Source organism: Theropithecus gelada, chromosome 9 (assembly GCF_003255815.1).
Source record: "Theropithecus gelada isolate Dixy chromosome 9, Tgel_1.0, whole genome shotgun sequence".
NCBI classification, from domain to species: domain Eukaryota; kingdom Metazoa; phylum Chordata; class Mammalia; order Primates; family Cercopithecidae; genus Theropithecus; species Theropithecus gelada.
Window position 1 is genome coordinate 54568428 of NC_037677.1, and position 16499 is coordinate 54584926.

At 55.5% G+C, this 16499-nt stretch overlaps 1 protein-coding gene across 1 annotated transcript in view; it reads left to right on the top strand.

Moving 5' to 3' along the window:
- Positions 1–2636: 2636 nt before the first annotated feature.
- Positions 2637–16499, top strand: part of ZCCHC24 (zinc finger CCHC-type containing 24) — a 63444-nt gene continuing 49581 nt past the window's right edge. The window contains exons 1-2 of the mRNA XM_025396486.1: positions 2637–3075; positions 16062–16262. Coding sequence (XP_025252271.1) covers positions 2830–3075; positions 16062–16262 — 447 coding nt within the window. The 5' untranslated portion in view covers positions 2637–2829. The remainder of the gene's footprint in view (positions 3076–16061; positions 16263–16499) is intronic.

Genomic DNA, 16499 nt, shown 5'->3' on the forward strand with positions numbered 1-16499 from the left:
AGGTCAATCAGTTGCCATCCAGGCAAGCTGCCTATAGGATGCTCATATTTATTAATCACCTACTGGGTACAGAGCCCACATGTTGAGCAGATGTCCTGTGGTCAAGGAGAGGGAGAAAAGGACAAAACCAAAGAAGCCACTCAGGCTTCAAAGAGGAGCAAATTCTGGACATCCGTCCATCCATCCATCCATCCATCCATCCATCCATCCATCCATCCATCATCTCTCCACCTATTCATCCAATCATCAACCCAGCAACTATTTCCTGATTATTTACTATCTATGCCCCAGGCTCTGGGTAGAAACTATGTTGGGGAGAAAGAGGCAGAGGCCATCAGTGTGGTCACCAGGTATGATAAACACCTTCTTGGCATCAAATCACTCTGAAGGACACAGGGAAGGACCAGAGGTTTCTCTAAGCAGGTGTCAGATTCCTAGTTATGTCCCCTACCTGAACAGCAGTTTTCTCTATAAAATCTAGGGAAGGTCTTCATCAGTGGTTTGAAATCCTGCCTCCACCCTTGGAATCTCAAAGACAGCAGCAGAGTTCCAGAGATAATCCCAACTATTTCTTTTGGTGTGGTGGCAGGGACAAAGTTTCACTCTCCTGCCCAGGCTGGAGTGCAGTGGCATGGTCTCGACTCACTGCAGCTTCGACCTCCTGGGCTCAAGTGATCCTCCCACCTCAGCCTCCTGAATAACTGGAACCACAGGCATGCACGACCACGCCCAGTTAATTTTTGCATTTTTTTGTCGAGATGAGGTTTTGCCATGTTGCCAGGGCTGGTCTGGAACTCCTGGGTTCAAGCAGTCTGTCTGCTTTGGCCTCCCAAAGTGCTGGGATTACAGGTGAGCCACCATGCCCAGCCCCAAATAGTTCTAAGAATAAGTGGTTATCACATGTATTTGCAACAACCATGTACCTACTCTTTAAACAAATAGGTTTAAAACTGCTTAAAAATATAAAGGGTACTGTATAGATGTGTTCTTGATGAATGAAAATATTAAGATATAATTGATATACGTGCTGTTGTTTGTATTAATAACTGCAAATTGATAGACAAGATGGAGATCTGAGATCCAAGGGCCTCTTGGTTGGTGAAAACGGGCGGCATTTGGTCATCCCTGAAGGCCTTTCTGGTGCAAGCGTCCATAGATGTGGTTAGGTACACCTGCAGGTGATGGGAGTAACTCGTGGAGTGGGTGGCAGGGAAGGGCTGTCCTTTACGAAATATCTTCCGCTTACCAAGCCCAAGCTGGGAAGCACACAAACGTCCCCGGCGGCGGGAGGATGACTGCTCCCATTTTATAGAGGAGAAAACAGGCTTGCTCGCAGAGGTTAGGCGTCACGCAGAGGTCATTCCGCTGGGCGGTGGCCGAGCTGGCACTCCAACGCTGGGCGGAATGGCTCCAGAGCCAGACTGAAGGTGGGAGAGATGACTCGGTCCCAGCCAGGCGGTGAGTTCCTCTGGGCTAGGTCCCAGGTGCTGGCGCAGCAAAGACCACCCGGAGAAAGAGACGGTGAAGGCCCTGGGACTTCTTGGGGCGTCCGGCGCAGGCGGGGACAGGGCTCCCTTCAGGCAGTCTTGGACTAGCTGAGTTGTCCCAGGAAGATGGGTGACAGCCGCTTTCCCGAGCTCCCCCGGCCCAGGCTGGGGTCCTGGCGACTCGCCAAGGCACCGGGGCGGGCTGGGGCTGGGGCTGGAGCCGGGGCGGAGGAGAGGGGCGAGAAGCGAGGCGGGCCCAGAGCAGAAATAGGAGAAGATAGAGGGGGAGGGGGCGGGGAGTCTTTCCTGGGGCAGGAACCCTGGCCCCCCTTGGCGCAGCCGGCCCGCAAAGTGATTCTGCAGATGGAAGGAATTAAGTCGGAGGGGGAGGGTCCGATGGTGATAGCGAGAGGAGGGAGTTAGAAGTGTGTGTATCTGTGTACGCGCGTCTGAGAGAGGAGCGGGAGAGACAGGGAGAAACATCAGATCAGACGGAAATAGAAGAGAGGAGACAAGAAAGAGTGAAAGAGAAGAACATACACAACACACACACACACACACACACACACACACACACATACATACACGGAGCGCGCCACATAGAAAGACGACGGACACGGGAGACACTAATCGTAGAGAGAAAGAGGGAGTATAAGAAAGGAGGGAAAATAGGAAAGGAAAAGTGAGTGAAAATTAAATAATTGCGGAGGATTTGGAAAGAACGAAACAAGAGAGCTGACGACAGAATGAGACGAGATTGATTAGGCCAGGGCTGCACCGAGCTCCCGGCAGCTCTGGGAGCTGGGTTGGCCGGGCTGCGGCGAGGTGGGGCTCGGGCGGGGCCTCGCATGGGCGGGCTCGGTCGGTGCTGCATATGCAGATGAGCCTCATTCCCCTCTCCCCCCGCCCCTGACGGTTCATATTCAACGAGACAGCCAATGCAAGGAGAGGACGGTGCCAGGCGGGGCAGGGAGTGGGCGGGGCATCGTGGACCCCACCCCTGGAGCCGCCGCTGGAGGGGTTAGCAGCGAGGCAGATAGCGGATCCCCGGGCCGGGCGGGACGCAGTGGGCGGGGCGGAGGGGGCGGGGCCAAAAGTTTCCTGCCCAACTTTCGTAGCCTCCTTCCACCGCCCGCGCGCGCCGCGGCTGCAGTCGGGGGGAGGTGGCGGTGGCTGCAGCGGCTGCGGGCAGCGCGCGGGGCGCGGGGCGCAGGGCGCGGGGCGATCGCCGTCGGGGTTCGGGAGGCGGGCAGTGGGCGCAGGCTCCCCGGTGCCCGCCCCTCCGCTGCGGAGGGGGGCCGCGAGCGGGCGGCCGGGGAGGGGCCGGCACCGCCGCCGCAAAATGAGCCTGCTGTCGGCCATCGACACGAGCGCCGCCTCGGTGTACCAGCCTGCCCAGCTGCTCAACTGGGTCTACCTGTCGCTGCAGGACACGCACCAGGCTAGCGCCTTCGATGCCTTCCGGCCCGAACCGACCGCCGGCGCCGCGCCCCCGGAGCTGGCCTTCGGCAAGGGCCGCCCGGAGCAGCTGGGCTCGCCCCTGCACTCCAGCTATCTCAACAGCTTCTTCCAGCTGCAGCGCGGAGAGGTGGGTGCCCCCGCGCGCCCCCGCCCACCGCCCCACCGCCCCACCGCCCCACTGTGGCGGGCCGTTCCCTGTCTGACCCGCTCTTCCTGGCCTTGCGCGGCCTGGCTCCGCATTGCCCGGCCCGGCTTGGCTTGGCTTCGTTCAACTCTGCCAAACTCGCTGCCCGAAGTCCCCGGGGTGCCGGGAGCGCGTCACCTCCCGGCTGAGCCTGGGCTGGAGCAACGCAGCCCGGGGCGGGGCTCTCCCGCCCCCTCTCCCTGCCAGGGCAGCCCTACTCCAAAGGGGTTGGGGGAGGGAGTTGAGGAGGGGTTGTCTCCGGATTTTCTCCAGACAGCTGGGGTGCGGCCTGGGCGGGGAGCCCCTTCCAAGTGTCCTTCTCACGCCCAACCCTATCCTCGTCCTGGCCACCGCGGGCTGGGACCGAGAGTGCAGATTCTGCTCAGGGCTCCTCTGGAAGGGCCTAAAATCTTTGCTCCGACCTCTGCTGTTCCCGACCCGAAAGGCACCCTGGAGAGCAGTGACTGCCCAGAGGGCTTCTCCTGTTGTTCTCACTCGGGGACCCCAGATAAGTCCTCCAGCTGCTCGCCCTCCCCCAGCCACATAGGAAGTGGTTTCTGAGGGCTTGACCCCACAGACTGCGCTGTCCCTAGCCCTCCCAGCCTGGAAGGAAATGAAAGGGAAATCCTCTTGAGCTCTTGGGAGGGGGGCTAGAAAGGGAGAGAGGTTCCAGCTGCCCAGCGCCTTCTGCAGAAACCTGGGCCGGCTGTGTTGCAAAGTCTGCCTGTTTGGTAGATTCAGTTACAAAGTTGACTGGGCAGCGCCTCTTTGCCAGCAAGATAAATACACAGATCGCCACCACCTCCCAGCCCTTTTTGAAGAGTCTCCAGGGCCTGCCCAGATACCACTCCTTTCCCTGGGCTGGACTCCTCCTCTCCCTCCATTTACTTCTGCCTCATTTGGGAATTTCAGACACCCATCTGTGGCCTTCACTTCCTCCCCTTGTGGGGGCTTTCTCTGCAAAGATGCAAGAGGTGTGTTGGGGGGGAGGACACACATGGGGGTCACTTTCCTTCCCGACCTGGGCACATCGGTGAATGTTAGGAGACTCAGAGTCCTGAATGGGTTGGGAGGAAAGCCTATGTATGCAAGGGTGTGCTGGGGATAAGAGAGGGATGCAGAGGGTCGCCCTTGAGTTCGACTCTGCCATTATTTACTAAGGGAGACATGGACATATAAAATGCTGGCCTAAGGCCAATACTACCCAGGCTGACGTGTTGACCTGTGTGAGTAGAACAGGTGTGGGAGGGGGCTGGGTGCAGAGGAGGAAGATGAGTCTGGAAGTGCACCCTTTGGTGCCAGGCAAAAGCATTTGTATGCCAAAGCTCTTTGTAAACTGTAAAGCATTCCCTCCGAGTGAGGAATGGTTCTTGGCTGGAGATCTTTCTTTCTTGTAAGAGACTTTTCTGCCTCTTTGGGGAACTGGCTTCAGGTGACCAGTGACTTTGTGGGGTGTTTCTTCGGTCCATGGTGTTTTTAGTTGTTTGTTCTCTTACCAAACATTTGTTGAGCTCTGGGCAGGCCCTGGGGATTCACAACCACAGGCTAGTGGGGGCCACGGATGAGGAAACAGACATAGGGTATGAATGGTGGGTGATTTGATGGTGGCGCTTGTGGGAGCCCCAAGGGAGTTTCTCACCCTGGGAGAAGGCTGAACTTGACCCACAGATCAAGTGTGGACCCCTAGTCAACCTCTTCTAGCCTCCTTCTGCTCTCCCTACCATGGTGGCATTGTTCCCCACCAGTGGGTCTCCCCTGAAAGGACCTGGGAGTTTGGGGCCATCAAGAGTACCCTATAAGAATAGGATGTTGTGCTGCTTTTTGAAAATTTCTGGTATCCAGGATCCCAACTGGAGCTCAGTGAGACCTGCCCTCTGTCACTTCATTGCTGTGTACCTCAGTTTCCCCATAAAGGCACACACTGTGAAAGGAGCAGGAAAAGGTTATACTGTATAGTGCAGTGGTGTGGAAAAGTCTTTCATGACCCGACTTCAGGGAACCCCGTCTCCCTCTTAGCCTTAGCTTACCTATCTGTTAAATTTAGTCTCTGCTATACCCCAGGATGGTGTATCTATAGTATTTGAGACCTGTTCAAACAAGAGAGGGCTTGGGGAGGCAAGAGGGACTTCTCCAATGCTCACAGGCCAGTGGCTTCCTCGGAGGTGATGGAGGGCTGTGCCTGCTGACTTCCGGAAGGCCCTCTTGGCTACAGGCTCACTCATCCTCACCGCCCCCCCCCACCCACTTTGCCTCCTAAACCCTCTCAAAGCCTCAGCTGTGTTCCTGGGGACAGGCCTTTCCTGCGCCCAGGGCTTAGCTGGTGACCTAATATGGCTCCAAAATAGCAACTGGCTGAGAAGGCAAGAAAAAATACCCCCCACCTCAATGCCACCAAGGGGCTGGTCGGAGAGGAAGCAAGTCGTGTGTGGGCCGGAGGGGACTCTACGGAGGGACCCAGGGGGTCCAGGAGCATCACCATTCTGTGCGAGGCCTGGCAGGCCCGGTGGTAGTGCCTGTGGATGTGACTTGCATGCTGACCACTGACCACGGCCTGTCTGCGCCAGCCCCTGTGCCAAGAGCCCACCCCCTCCTGCACCACCCCCAGGCTGCTCTCACCACAATAGCAAAACACCATGAATGCAGCTGGGATTTGGAGGGGGTGAGGACATGGGGGCACAGAAGCCCATTGTGCCCCTGGAACCTCGGCTCTGGAAGCTGAAGATAAGCCAACGGTTCTGAGTGGCACACTGGCCCTGAGAGCAGAGAGAGAGATGGCAGAGTTCACACCAGAGTTCCTGGTGCAGGAGCAAGCACCAGGAGGTGACTTGGATTATTGTGGGGACTTCCCAGCTTGTGGTGAGGGTGCCAGGCTGAAGCGGACACAAGCACCTTGCACAGTTTCTTAAAAGGCTTCTGGGTCTACAAACTAGGCCCCGTGAAACCCAGTTTCAAAAACCTGATCTATGGCAATGACAATACACTTTTAGAAAGGGATTCCTAAGGCCCTTGGCTGAGCCCCTTCTCTCTTTCCAGGTACCCAAGGAAAGCAGTTCTTAGACAGAGTGGGGGCTGGGCTGCATGGGGTCTTCCCTGCTTGTTTGGAATTTAAATTCACAGTTGTAAAGGGACTATGGGAGTCATTTCTGGAAAAGCTGAGTTACCTCCTTGTGAAGATGACCTCTTGGGCCCCTTGGAGGACTGCCCGGAGCCCCTGCCAGGTAGTCCCTGTACCCCCCAGCCTCCAGGGAGATGTGGCTGTCTCACTCCATTCAGGTAGAATTCTTAGGGCAGCTGTTCCCTTTCCCTGTTTCTCCAGGGACAAAGGTAGCTGGAAGGTGTGGCCCTACTGTCAAGAGACCCCTACTTTGTGAATGTTGGGGGAAGGACTTTGTGGTCAAATACATTTGGAAAACACAGTGTCCTTCCTTTCCCTTGGAAACACACAATGCCCACTAGCATAGTAAAGGCTCTGAGAAGTCCTGCAGTGCAAAACCTGTTAACCTTTCTTCAGTGTGACAGTTCCCACACCTATTCGAGCAGAGAACATTTTTGGCTTAGGACACCTGCCAGCATTCTTTCAAACATCTCCAGGCCCAGGGATGCTTATTCCTGGGAGACCTCTCCATTGTTGGATAGTTCCGATGGTTCCAACCTTTAGGAAGCTCTTCCTAGAGCATTAGCCTCTGTAGCAATGAACCTCCTCTTTGCTGCTCAGGTCTACCCATTGGTGGTTTGAGAACAGTAGCAAGGTGTCACAAGGCTTAACAGATGGCCTTTCCCTGGGCCCAGCCCTTCTGTACAGACATGGCCATTAAAACCCTTAGAGGAGTAGCTATAGTGTCGTGCTTTAAAAGGCCCCAGTCTTGGCAGTTTCCCAAGGGTTTGGATGTGTCACCTGTGCCCTTAACAGGTGGAGATAAGCCCACGGGCTGCCTGACCAGTGTGGATGTGTGGAACAAAGCCACATTTCTGCCTGAGGATATGAGGTGCCCATGTTTGAGAATGGGCTTAAGGATCTTCGGTGGGTTCCCAGCAGCCTTTGTGGTCTGTGTGTGTTTAGGGGACAGCCCCAGGGCCTGGGAGCAATGGCCATTCTATTCCAGTCCAGAGTTTGGGAGGATGCTCCCAGCTCTCTTGGCCACCCTTAGGAAGCTGAAGTGTGACTCAGGCAAGGAGGACCGTCATTTGAGAAGCTGTTGGCTGAGGCAACCTGACCCTCCCTCTGTCAGATTACGTTGACTGGACAGGCATGGACTCAGAGGAAAGACCACACCTCGTGGACTTTCTGAGTCAGGTGGGAGGGAGGAAAGCAGACGGCATTAGTAATCAGTAAGTAGCAGTGGCAGGGAGCCAGATGCCATCAGTACCCAGAGGAGGGCTTGGGGAGGAGATGGCCCGTGTGGAACAGTCCCCTGCTCTTGGGTGGTGCTCTATTCATGGCCTCTCTTTCCTCATAGCTCCCATTTTTTGCAAAAGAGGACACAGAGGCCTGGCAAGTCACCTAGCCAGTCAGTGGGAGAGCTCGATCTAGAATTCTGTGTTCCAGCTATGGGTTGCCTCTGCAACCCGTCCTGCAATTGGTCCCCAGGTTTGCCCTCCTCTTGATCAGCCTCCGGGTCCCAGTGAGGGCAGGCAGCAATCCATCTGGACAGGGGCATCCTATGAAGCCTCAATGCCTCCAACATTTTGTCTCTGATCCCCAGACTTTCTGGAATTGCTGAATACTGGTCATGGGTACTGGATTTCCTACCATGTCCCTGTTCCAGCCACTCCCCATCAACCCAGCATGGGGGCATGAGTCCAGGGCTGGCCTGCTTTAGGAGAAGCAGAGAAGATGGGCACTGAGTACTTCCTACTGCTTCTGCACCAATATCCTAGCCTGTGTGCAGCATCCCCATTGTTTGGATAGGGAAACTAAGGCTCTTCTACAGAAAGACGATGCATTCGGGGAATCAGTAGCAGAACCAGGACTCCAGCCTAGGTCTCAAGTCCTCGATCTGTTGTGTGTGTGTGTGTGTGTGTGTGTGTGTCTGTCTGTCTGTCTGTGTGTGTGTGTGCGTTGTGGTGGTAGTGGTGGCATGTGATTCTTTATTCAGCCCTCCTCTGGCCATACGGGTCTACTTGGAGTTTCTGAAAACATCAAGCACTCTCCCTCCTCTAAGCTCCTGCACTTGCTATTGCTGCTACCTAAAATGCCATTCCCTGCCCTTGTACATGGACACATTCCAACTGGCTTCTTTATGACACAAATGGATGTCCTTTCTCTGAGGGGTTTTACTTGGCTGCCACCAGGAGCAGATCTCTCTCCAGCTGCTGTGAGCCTGTGAAAAATGAGTTGTAGGTGCTCTGGTAAAGCATGTCTTTTTATTTTATTTTATTTTATTTTATTTTTATTTATTTTTATTTTTTATTGAATCTGGCTCTGTCACCTAGGCTGGAGTGCAGTGGCACGATCTCTGCTCACTGCAACCTCCACTTCCCCCCAGGCTCAAGAGATTCTCCTGCCTCAGCCTCCCTAGTAGCTGAGATTACAGGCACCCACCACCACTCCTGGCTAATTTTTTGTAAAGCATGTCTGAACGATTGGTCTTGTCCTGTAATAGCAATGTGTGTGTCTGTCTCAGTAGTTAGACTGTCAGCTCCCTGAGAGTAGGAATCTTGTCTTTTCTACTTAGTAATCCTGGCATCTGGTTCTTAGTGCGGAGGACATGCTAGCTGCTCAGTTAATGTTTTCTACATGGGTGGGTGTCTTGAATTGTAACCTCCCCTCCTCCCTTCCACCTCCAGACTTGTGAGCATGTAAGTACTCTCCTGGGCTACTTTGCCTTTTGTTCTGTCTCACAGAAAAAAAACTATTTATTGATTTCTTGATTAATTGGAATGAGCTGACTTGGGAGATAGTAAAATCTTGTCCCCTACAAGTGTTTCAGCAGAGGCCTGGGTATGCTGATGAATGGTCCTTGACCTTCTTTGGTTAGGGACCTCTTTGAGACTCTGAAGACAACTAGAGTTTCTGCTGCCAGCACAATGCACAGAACAGAAGCATTCGTGCACATGCATATACACATGTGTGCATGTGATTTCAGGGGGACCGTGCACACCTTCATGCCCACAGTGGATCACAGATCAAGGACCCCTACAATGGAGACTGCAAGCCTCATTGGTACTCCAGACCAAGTACAGTCTAGCTAAATATGCAGGTCCTTTCCAGTCCTGGGATTCTCATATTCTTGCTCTCTGCTTTCATTCAACAAATATGCTCTAGCAGTAAGAGGCAGCCCGGTCCCCAGTGCTTACACACTAGCTGGGCAGAGGGCGTATAGCTGTGAAACGCGAGCACCTGTCAGGTGAGTGGTGACCCTGGGCTGGAGCTGTTAGAACCAAGGAGGAAAGGGATCTCCTCAGGTCTCCTCTGCTTTGTCCTGATGCCACTGTCTGTTCCCCCTTTCCTGGGTCCTTTCCCTATTCTCTCTGCCCACTCCCCCACCAAAAATAACCTGGACTTGTGATTTAAATAAGAATCTTTTGCTAAGCACTGACTGTGTCCAGGGAACTGTGTTTTACATTTGCTGGGTGAATGGGCCTCCAGGAGGCAGTGGTGCCCTCTGGGGTCCTGGGTGAAGGGTTGCTGTGCCTGTCATGGCCAGTCCAGCACTGTCCTGGCCCATGGGTCAGCTTTAGACCTGGGAAACAAACAGAGTCAGGGGCTGAGCACAGCTGAAAACCCTCAGTCAAGGTGTGGCCATGTTTTCCCGTTGGCTCACTTCCCACCTTGCCCACGGGCTGTCTCCTTGTCTCCCTGAGATGGGCTGGTGTCCACCTCTGTGTATATCGGACATGTATGTGTTTGACCAGCCCCAGATAGATGCCTGAGGTGGAGGAAGTACAGATCCCCTTGGGACAGGGGTGGATTCATTTGTGAGATGAATGGTCTCTTGTCCCAAACAGAGGAGTGTGGGTGCGTGTGTGTGTGCGCGTGTCTGTGGGGTGGAGTAGGGGTGGCTTTGGGATAAGAAAGCGGTTGTTCAGCTGATGAAAGGAACCCCTACAGAGCTGGGGACTCAAATCAGAGTTCCTCCTCCGGGGCCTTCTCAGGCCTGGGGAGCAGGACTCAGCACTTGCTTCTGCCTTGCCTGGCAGCCTGGCCCAGACACTGCCTTCTCCATGGTCTCACTGTGGCCATATCCTTCCCAGCACATGCTGCTCCCCATCCTGCCTGCTGTCACTGCCTCTCCTGTTTGTCTCTTGTCCTGTCTCTGTGCCCTCTCTTCTCCCTCTGGGCTGCCCTCTGCAGCTTCTACCCCCCTGCCCTAACTCCTGCTATCCCTCACCCACTGTGCCTACTTACTGTCCTGCAGGGAGGGAAGAAAAGAGAAGAAGTCCTGCTGGTCAGGCTCTGGGGAGAACTGGAGTCAGCCTTGGAAATCTCTGCCTCTGTACCCTGTATTCTGCAGCAGAACCACCATCCCCAGGGCCTGCATCCCTCATGCAGCCCAGAGACACTGGTCCCTCATCTTGCAAGGGCTGAGGGGCTTAGCATATGATGTCACAGGGCCTCCGTGCCAAGGAGAGTGGTCTGCACCTGGCATTTTCCTCTGATTCCCCTTCCTATAGGGGAGGTCAAGCCTTGGAGACCATGTAGAGGCTGAAATATAACAGGGCAACACGTGCTGGCTGTGTTACCTTGAACAAATCGCTCAGCCTCTCTGCACCTCAGTTTCTAGCTCTATAATATGGGGCCAATAATGCCCATTTGAATAGTATTCTTGCCAGGTATGAAGGGACTAAGAAAGGTAAAGGATTTAGTCAAATATATGACACACCACATGATCAGAGTAAACCACAGGCCGAGCACAGTGACTCATGCCTATAATCCCAGCATTTTGGGAGGCCGAGGCAGGCAGATCACTTGAGCCCAGGAGTTTGAGACCTGCCTGTGCGACATGGTGAAACCTCATCTCTACAAATAATAAATACAAAAAATCAGCCAGCCATGGTGCCATGCACCTGTTGTCTTACCTACTTGAGAGGCTGAGGTGGGAGAATCACCTGAGCCCAGGAACAGTAGGCTGCAGTGAGCTGTGATTGTGCCACTGCACCCAGCCTGGGTGACAGAGTAAGAACAGTGAGACCCTGTCTCAAAAAAAAAAAAAAAAAAGTAAACTATAATGTCTTCCCACCTACCTTTCCCCAACAGCCAAGCAAAAACCCTGAAGAAATTCCAGCACTGGGCAGGAGTGTGATGCACGGTCCCCCAGATGTGGTGTGAGGGTCACATGCTTCCTGCTAGCTGCTGGGGTCACTGACCTAGGGAGGAAAGAGAGGTGGCCTCTTCCCTAAGGCTGGTGATTTGGGCCTAGATGGCCCAAGGGCTTCCACTTACCGCATAAGTGGGTGTGCCCTGCATTAGTGCCCAGTGCAGCCTAATCTAAGGTGGGAGTGCCCCTCCACTCGGCCCATGGAAATGAGAAGACCGCTAGGGCATCTGTCACCCTGTCTGTCAAGTGGGCAGGCCCTTCCCTGCTGGTGACCATCTGCACCCAGGGCAGGCTGTGGGGCAACGGAGGCTTGCAGAACTTTTGTCTTCAGGGATGTCCAGCCTTGTGGGAGAGGTGAGGAGGCCTCACCCGTGGGGAGAGATTAGAGACCAACTTCAGAGTTCCACCTGTCACTCAGGAGGGGCTGCGCCATGATCCCTGCCCCCCCTCCTGCCAACCGCAGTGCTGGACTGGGCTACACTGGGGTCGGAGGGATCAGCGAGGCCTCTGGTGGGGGTCGGGGCCTCTATGGCCAGGGGGAACTTCAGGAGCACCTGAATCTGTGCTTTTCATGCTTTTCCTTGGAGCCTGAGGCCTGAGTAAGGGGAAGGGATGGGGTCAAGGCCAAAACCCTGGAGTTAGAGCCCGATCTGGAGCCAGGCCCTGGAGGGGTTCTGGATGGACACAGAAGAGCATTCCCAGGGTGAGGCAGCAAGTGCGGGCTGGAGGGAGAAAGGCAGAGCTGCGCGGTGGGCATGCAGGGAGGAGCAGGGTTAGGGCCTATAGATGAACATTTCTAGGGCTGCCGTGCGCTCCAGCCACGGAAGGAAGGCCACAGAACAGATGGTGCCTGTGTTGGCCTCTGCATGCCAGGCTCCAGGGGCGTCTCTCAGGACCCTGGTGTCTGGACCCTAGGAAAGCAGGACCGCAGGGATCGGCAAGGTCGCCCTTCTTCCCCGCTCCATTTTACACTGTAGAGGTGGGAAACCCAGGAGGCCAAGCCCCAGCTCCGAGCAGGAGAGGATAGAGCTCTGTGTCCTGGCCTCTGTTCCATCCAGTCCCCACAGGCTGTGGAAACAACCAGGAGGCTGATTTGCCTTTCACCTCCCTGGCCCGAGCTCAAACGGGGCTTCGGAGAGGAAGCAGCTCACTGCCCCACCCACCCTTCACACCGGCCAGCCAAGCAGGACTTCTGGCCCTGGGGCCTGTCTGGGTGCCCTGGTCTGCGTCCCTGTGCCCCTGTGGACCTCAGTTTCCCCATCTGTCATGTGGGAATGAGGTGGGGTCAGCTGATGGTCTCTGCCCTTTCGGCTCTAAGGTAGTGTTCGTCTGGAATTAGGGCTTGGGGAAGGGCCCTAATTCTCTGCAGCCAGGCTGGAGGGCACTAGAGGTGGAAAGGCCATGAGGAGGGGAAGCTATGGCCTCGCTTCTCTCACTGTGGAGCTGCCTGGGGCAGCAGCAAGGCTGTGGCCCTCCAGAGGGTGGGGTGTCGGGCTGCCAAGGAGAGGGCACCCGCTTAGAGGCCTCTGACTGCCCAGGGATGCCTGTGGGGCCGTCCGTGGGCAGGGGACCGTGGCCGCAAGATGAGGGAGAGGTTTTTCAGGGTGTAATTAGTGCACTTTCTGGCACCCACCAAACTTCCCCTTCCTCTTGACAATTTGCTGCCAAACAGCCTGATTCCTGTGGACTTGCTTAAATCTTATCCAGGGGGGGAAAAAAAAAAAAAAACCAGAAGGAAAGAAAGAAAGGAAGAAAAAGAAAAAAATAATAAGTGGGTTGTTATTTGTGAAATTGTGTTTCCCAGCCATGAGGGTGAGTCACACCATTTGGGGCTTCAAGTTTCTTGTTTGGATGAACTTTTCTCTGGGAGGCTGGGGCGGATTTGGAGGGGGAGGGGGCCTTCTGGTGTGGGGAAAGTCTTAGCGTCAAGATAAGGGGAGACCCTGATGGTTGGGAAGTCCAGGTGCTCCAAGGCTGGGTGGGACAGTGCTGGTTGTACCTTAATTGCCTAGGGGAGCTTGAAAAATACAGATTGGGCTGCAGTAGGCGGGGGTGTTGTTGCTTCATGGGGATGGAGTTTCAGTCTGGGAAGATGAAAAAGTTCTGGAGCTGGACGGTGGCGATGGCTGCCCAGCAGCGTGAATGCTCTTAATGCCACTCAACTGTACACTTAAAAATCATTAAAATGGTCGATTTTGTTGTGTATATTTTGCCGCACACCTAAAAATACAGATTTCAGGCCCTCGATTCCAGGTGGCTGCTTTGGTAGGTCTGAGGTGAGGCCCAGAAAACTATTTGTCATAAGCTTCCCAGGTCATTCAATGCAGGCTTGGGCACACTCATGTAATCTGTAAAATGGGATAGTGACTCATAGAGTTGTGGGGAGAATCAGCTATCTCAATACGTGCAAAATTTCCAGCGCTAGGGTCACAGTAAGAGCTTGGTCTGTGTCACTATTATCCTCTGATCTGGTTTTTATCAGAATTCTCCCCCGCGCCCTGGAAGGTCGACCCCCATTGGCTCCCACAGCTCCAGGGATGGGGGACCCTCTGCTTCTCAGGGTGGACTGCTCCATCTTGGGCTTATCTGAGAGCTGCAGTCCCCCTCAGGCTGAACGCAGGTCGATGTGGAATCTTCCACTCTGGATTTGGTGGTCGGGCCGGGCAGTGATAGAGAAGTTACAGTCAGTAGGACCCATTGAGATCCTTCCCAATCTCTATAGATGACTGTGTGCTGGGCTGGCCTGCGCCGGATGTGGTGTCTGTGTCTTTCCTTCCACATCCCAGGCTCTGCTCCAGATGCACACGAGAGGGAACAGAGGCCCAGAAGGAAAGGGCTGTGGTCGCACAGCCATGTGCCCTGAGGCACCAAGAACATTAGTGACACCCAGATGATGAGGACCATGTCGCTAGGAGGGGAGTGGCAGATGCCTGCAGATGGAAACAGTCGGGTGGCTGGGACACATACTTGTGCAAAGTAGGATCTACTTCAACTGGGGGAGACAAGGCCGTGCCCTGTGCCCTGGGGCCAGCCCGCAGCTTGCCTCCCTCCCCTTCCTATGCTAAGGGAACACAGAAAGGACTGTCCCCAGCCTGGGCTCCTGTCTGCCCCATCTTTGTAAGGGAGCCTGAGGCCCTTCCTTTCAGGGGCCCTGCTTCTCCTTCAGCCTGGAACTCCCGAAAATAAATCCTTGTCTCCCCATCAGACACAAGGCCCCCCAAGGTCCGTAGCTTATTCCTGCAGTTCTTGGGCACCTGTGCTGGGGCCAGGAGATACCCAAGCCCCAAGCCCAGATTTGTGGTTGACCCTCCTGAGGAGGCCGCTTCTTTCAGCCTTGGCCTTGCTCCAGGAAAGGGGGACCACTGGTTGCTCCCTGCCAGCCCCACCTTCGCTAAATTCCAGTGCTCCAGGCAGCCCGGAGCCCGTGACTCCTATAAATAGAGGCTGTATATACCAGGAGGGGGCCTGGGCCACGTCTGCTGTGAAGCTAAGCAAGATGTCTGGTTCCTGTCATCTGGAGGTGAGAGAGATGGACCACTTCCCTCCTTGGGCTTCCAGAGAGGTGGCTTGGCCGGGCTGAGGGCTCCCCACACACAGACTACACAAGCCTCGGGCTGCAGGAAACCTGGCAAAGGGCTGGGCTTCAGCATTCTCTAGTGTGAAGCGGGAGCAATGCTGCAAGCTGACGTTTCCCCTTCCTTACAAGGTGGGGAAACTGAGGCAGCAGTGACTTTCCTAAAGTCACCCCAGAGCCCCAAATCTGACAGGTTGCTTTCTACTCTATGTTCTTACCTTGTGGCAGTATGTTAATAACTAATGGTAATAATAATAATAGCCATCATCATCATCGCCATTTACTGAGTGGTTCTGAAGTGCCAGGCATGAGATAAACCACTTTCCATTAGTGACCTCGTTTTAGTCTCATAGAAACCCTAGGAGGAGTTGTTACTAGGCCCATTTTACAGACAGGGTCACCGAGGCCCAGAGTAGTTAACTGGCTTGTCCATGGAGACACACTAGTTAGGATCTGAACTCAGGCTTCTGGCGCCCAGAGCCCTCAGGCTGAAGATTCAGTGTGAATCCATGCGTGTGTTTGGGCTGGGGGTTATGGAACTTCTCCCAGGGCCGCGGCTGCAGCGTGCGTGCCTGTGTCCCAGGGCCATGGCTGCAGCGTGTATGCCTCTGTCCCAGGGCCGTGGCTGCAGCGTGTATGTCTGTGTCCCAGGGCCGCGGCTGCAGCGTGTGTGCCTCTGTCCCAGGGCCGCGGCTGCAGTGTGCGTGCCTCTGTCCCAGGGCCGCGGCTGCAGCGTGTGTGCCTCTGTCCCAGGGCTGTGGCTGCAGCGTGTATGTCTGTGTCCCAGGGCCGTGGCTGCAGCGTGCGTGCCTCTGTCCCAGGGCCGTGGCTGCAGCGTGTGTGCCTGTGTCCCAGGGCCGTGGCTGCAGCGTGCGTGCCTCTGTCCCAGGGCCGTGGCTGCAGCGTGCGTGCCTGTGTCCCAGGGCCGTGGCTGCAGCGTGCGTGCCTCTGTCTCAGGGCCGTGGCTGCAGCGTGCGTGCCTCTGTCCCAGGGCCGTGGCTGCAGCGTGTGTGCCTGTGTCCCAGGGCCGTGGCTGCAGCGTGTATGCCTCTGTCCCAGGGCCGCGGCTGCAGGGCGTATGCCTCTGTCTCCCACAGGCACTGAGCAACAGTGTGTACAAGGGCGCGTCACCCTACGGCTCCCTCAACAACATTGCCGATGGCCTCAGCTCCCTCACCGAGCACTTCTCAGACCTGACCCTCACCTCCGAGGCCCGCAAGCCCAGCAAGCGGCCCCCACCCAACTACCTGTGCCACCTGTGCTTCAACAAAGGACACTACATCAAGGACTGCCCCCAGGTAAGGCAGCCCTGGCCCAGGGGATGCTCTTGGGCTCCCCTACTGACATGCGGACAGGCTCCTGTGGGTGGGGCAGGCAAAGCGAGGTCCCCAGGGCCCCTTCCACCAATGAGGGGCCCCGTGGCCCTCTGGCCTCTACCCTTTTGTCCCCACTGGGATTTCTGAGGCAAGGCTGGCTGCTGTGGTCAGGACAGAGGCCCATCTTCAGCCCACGCTGGTTGGTCAGCAATCAGGGTG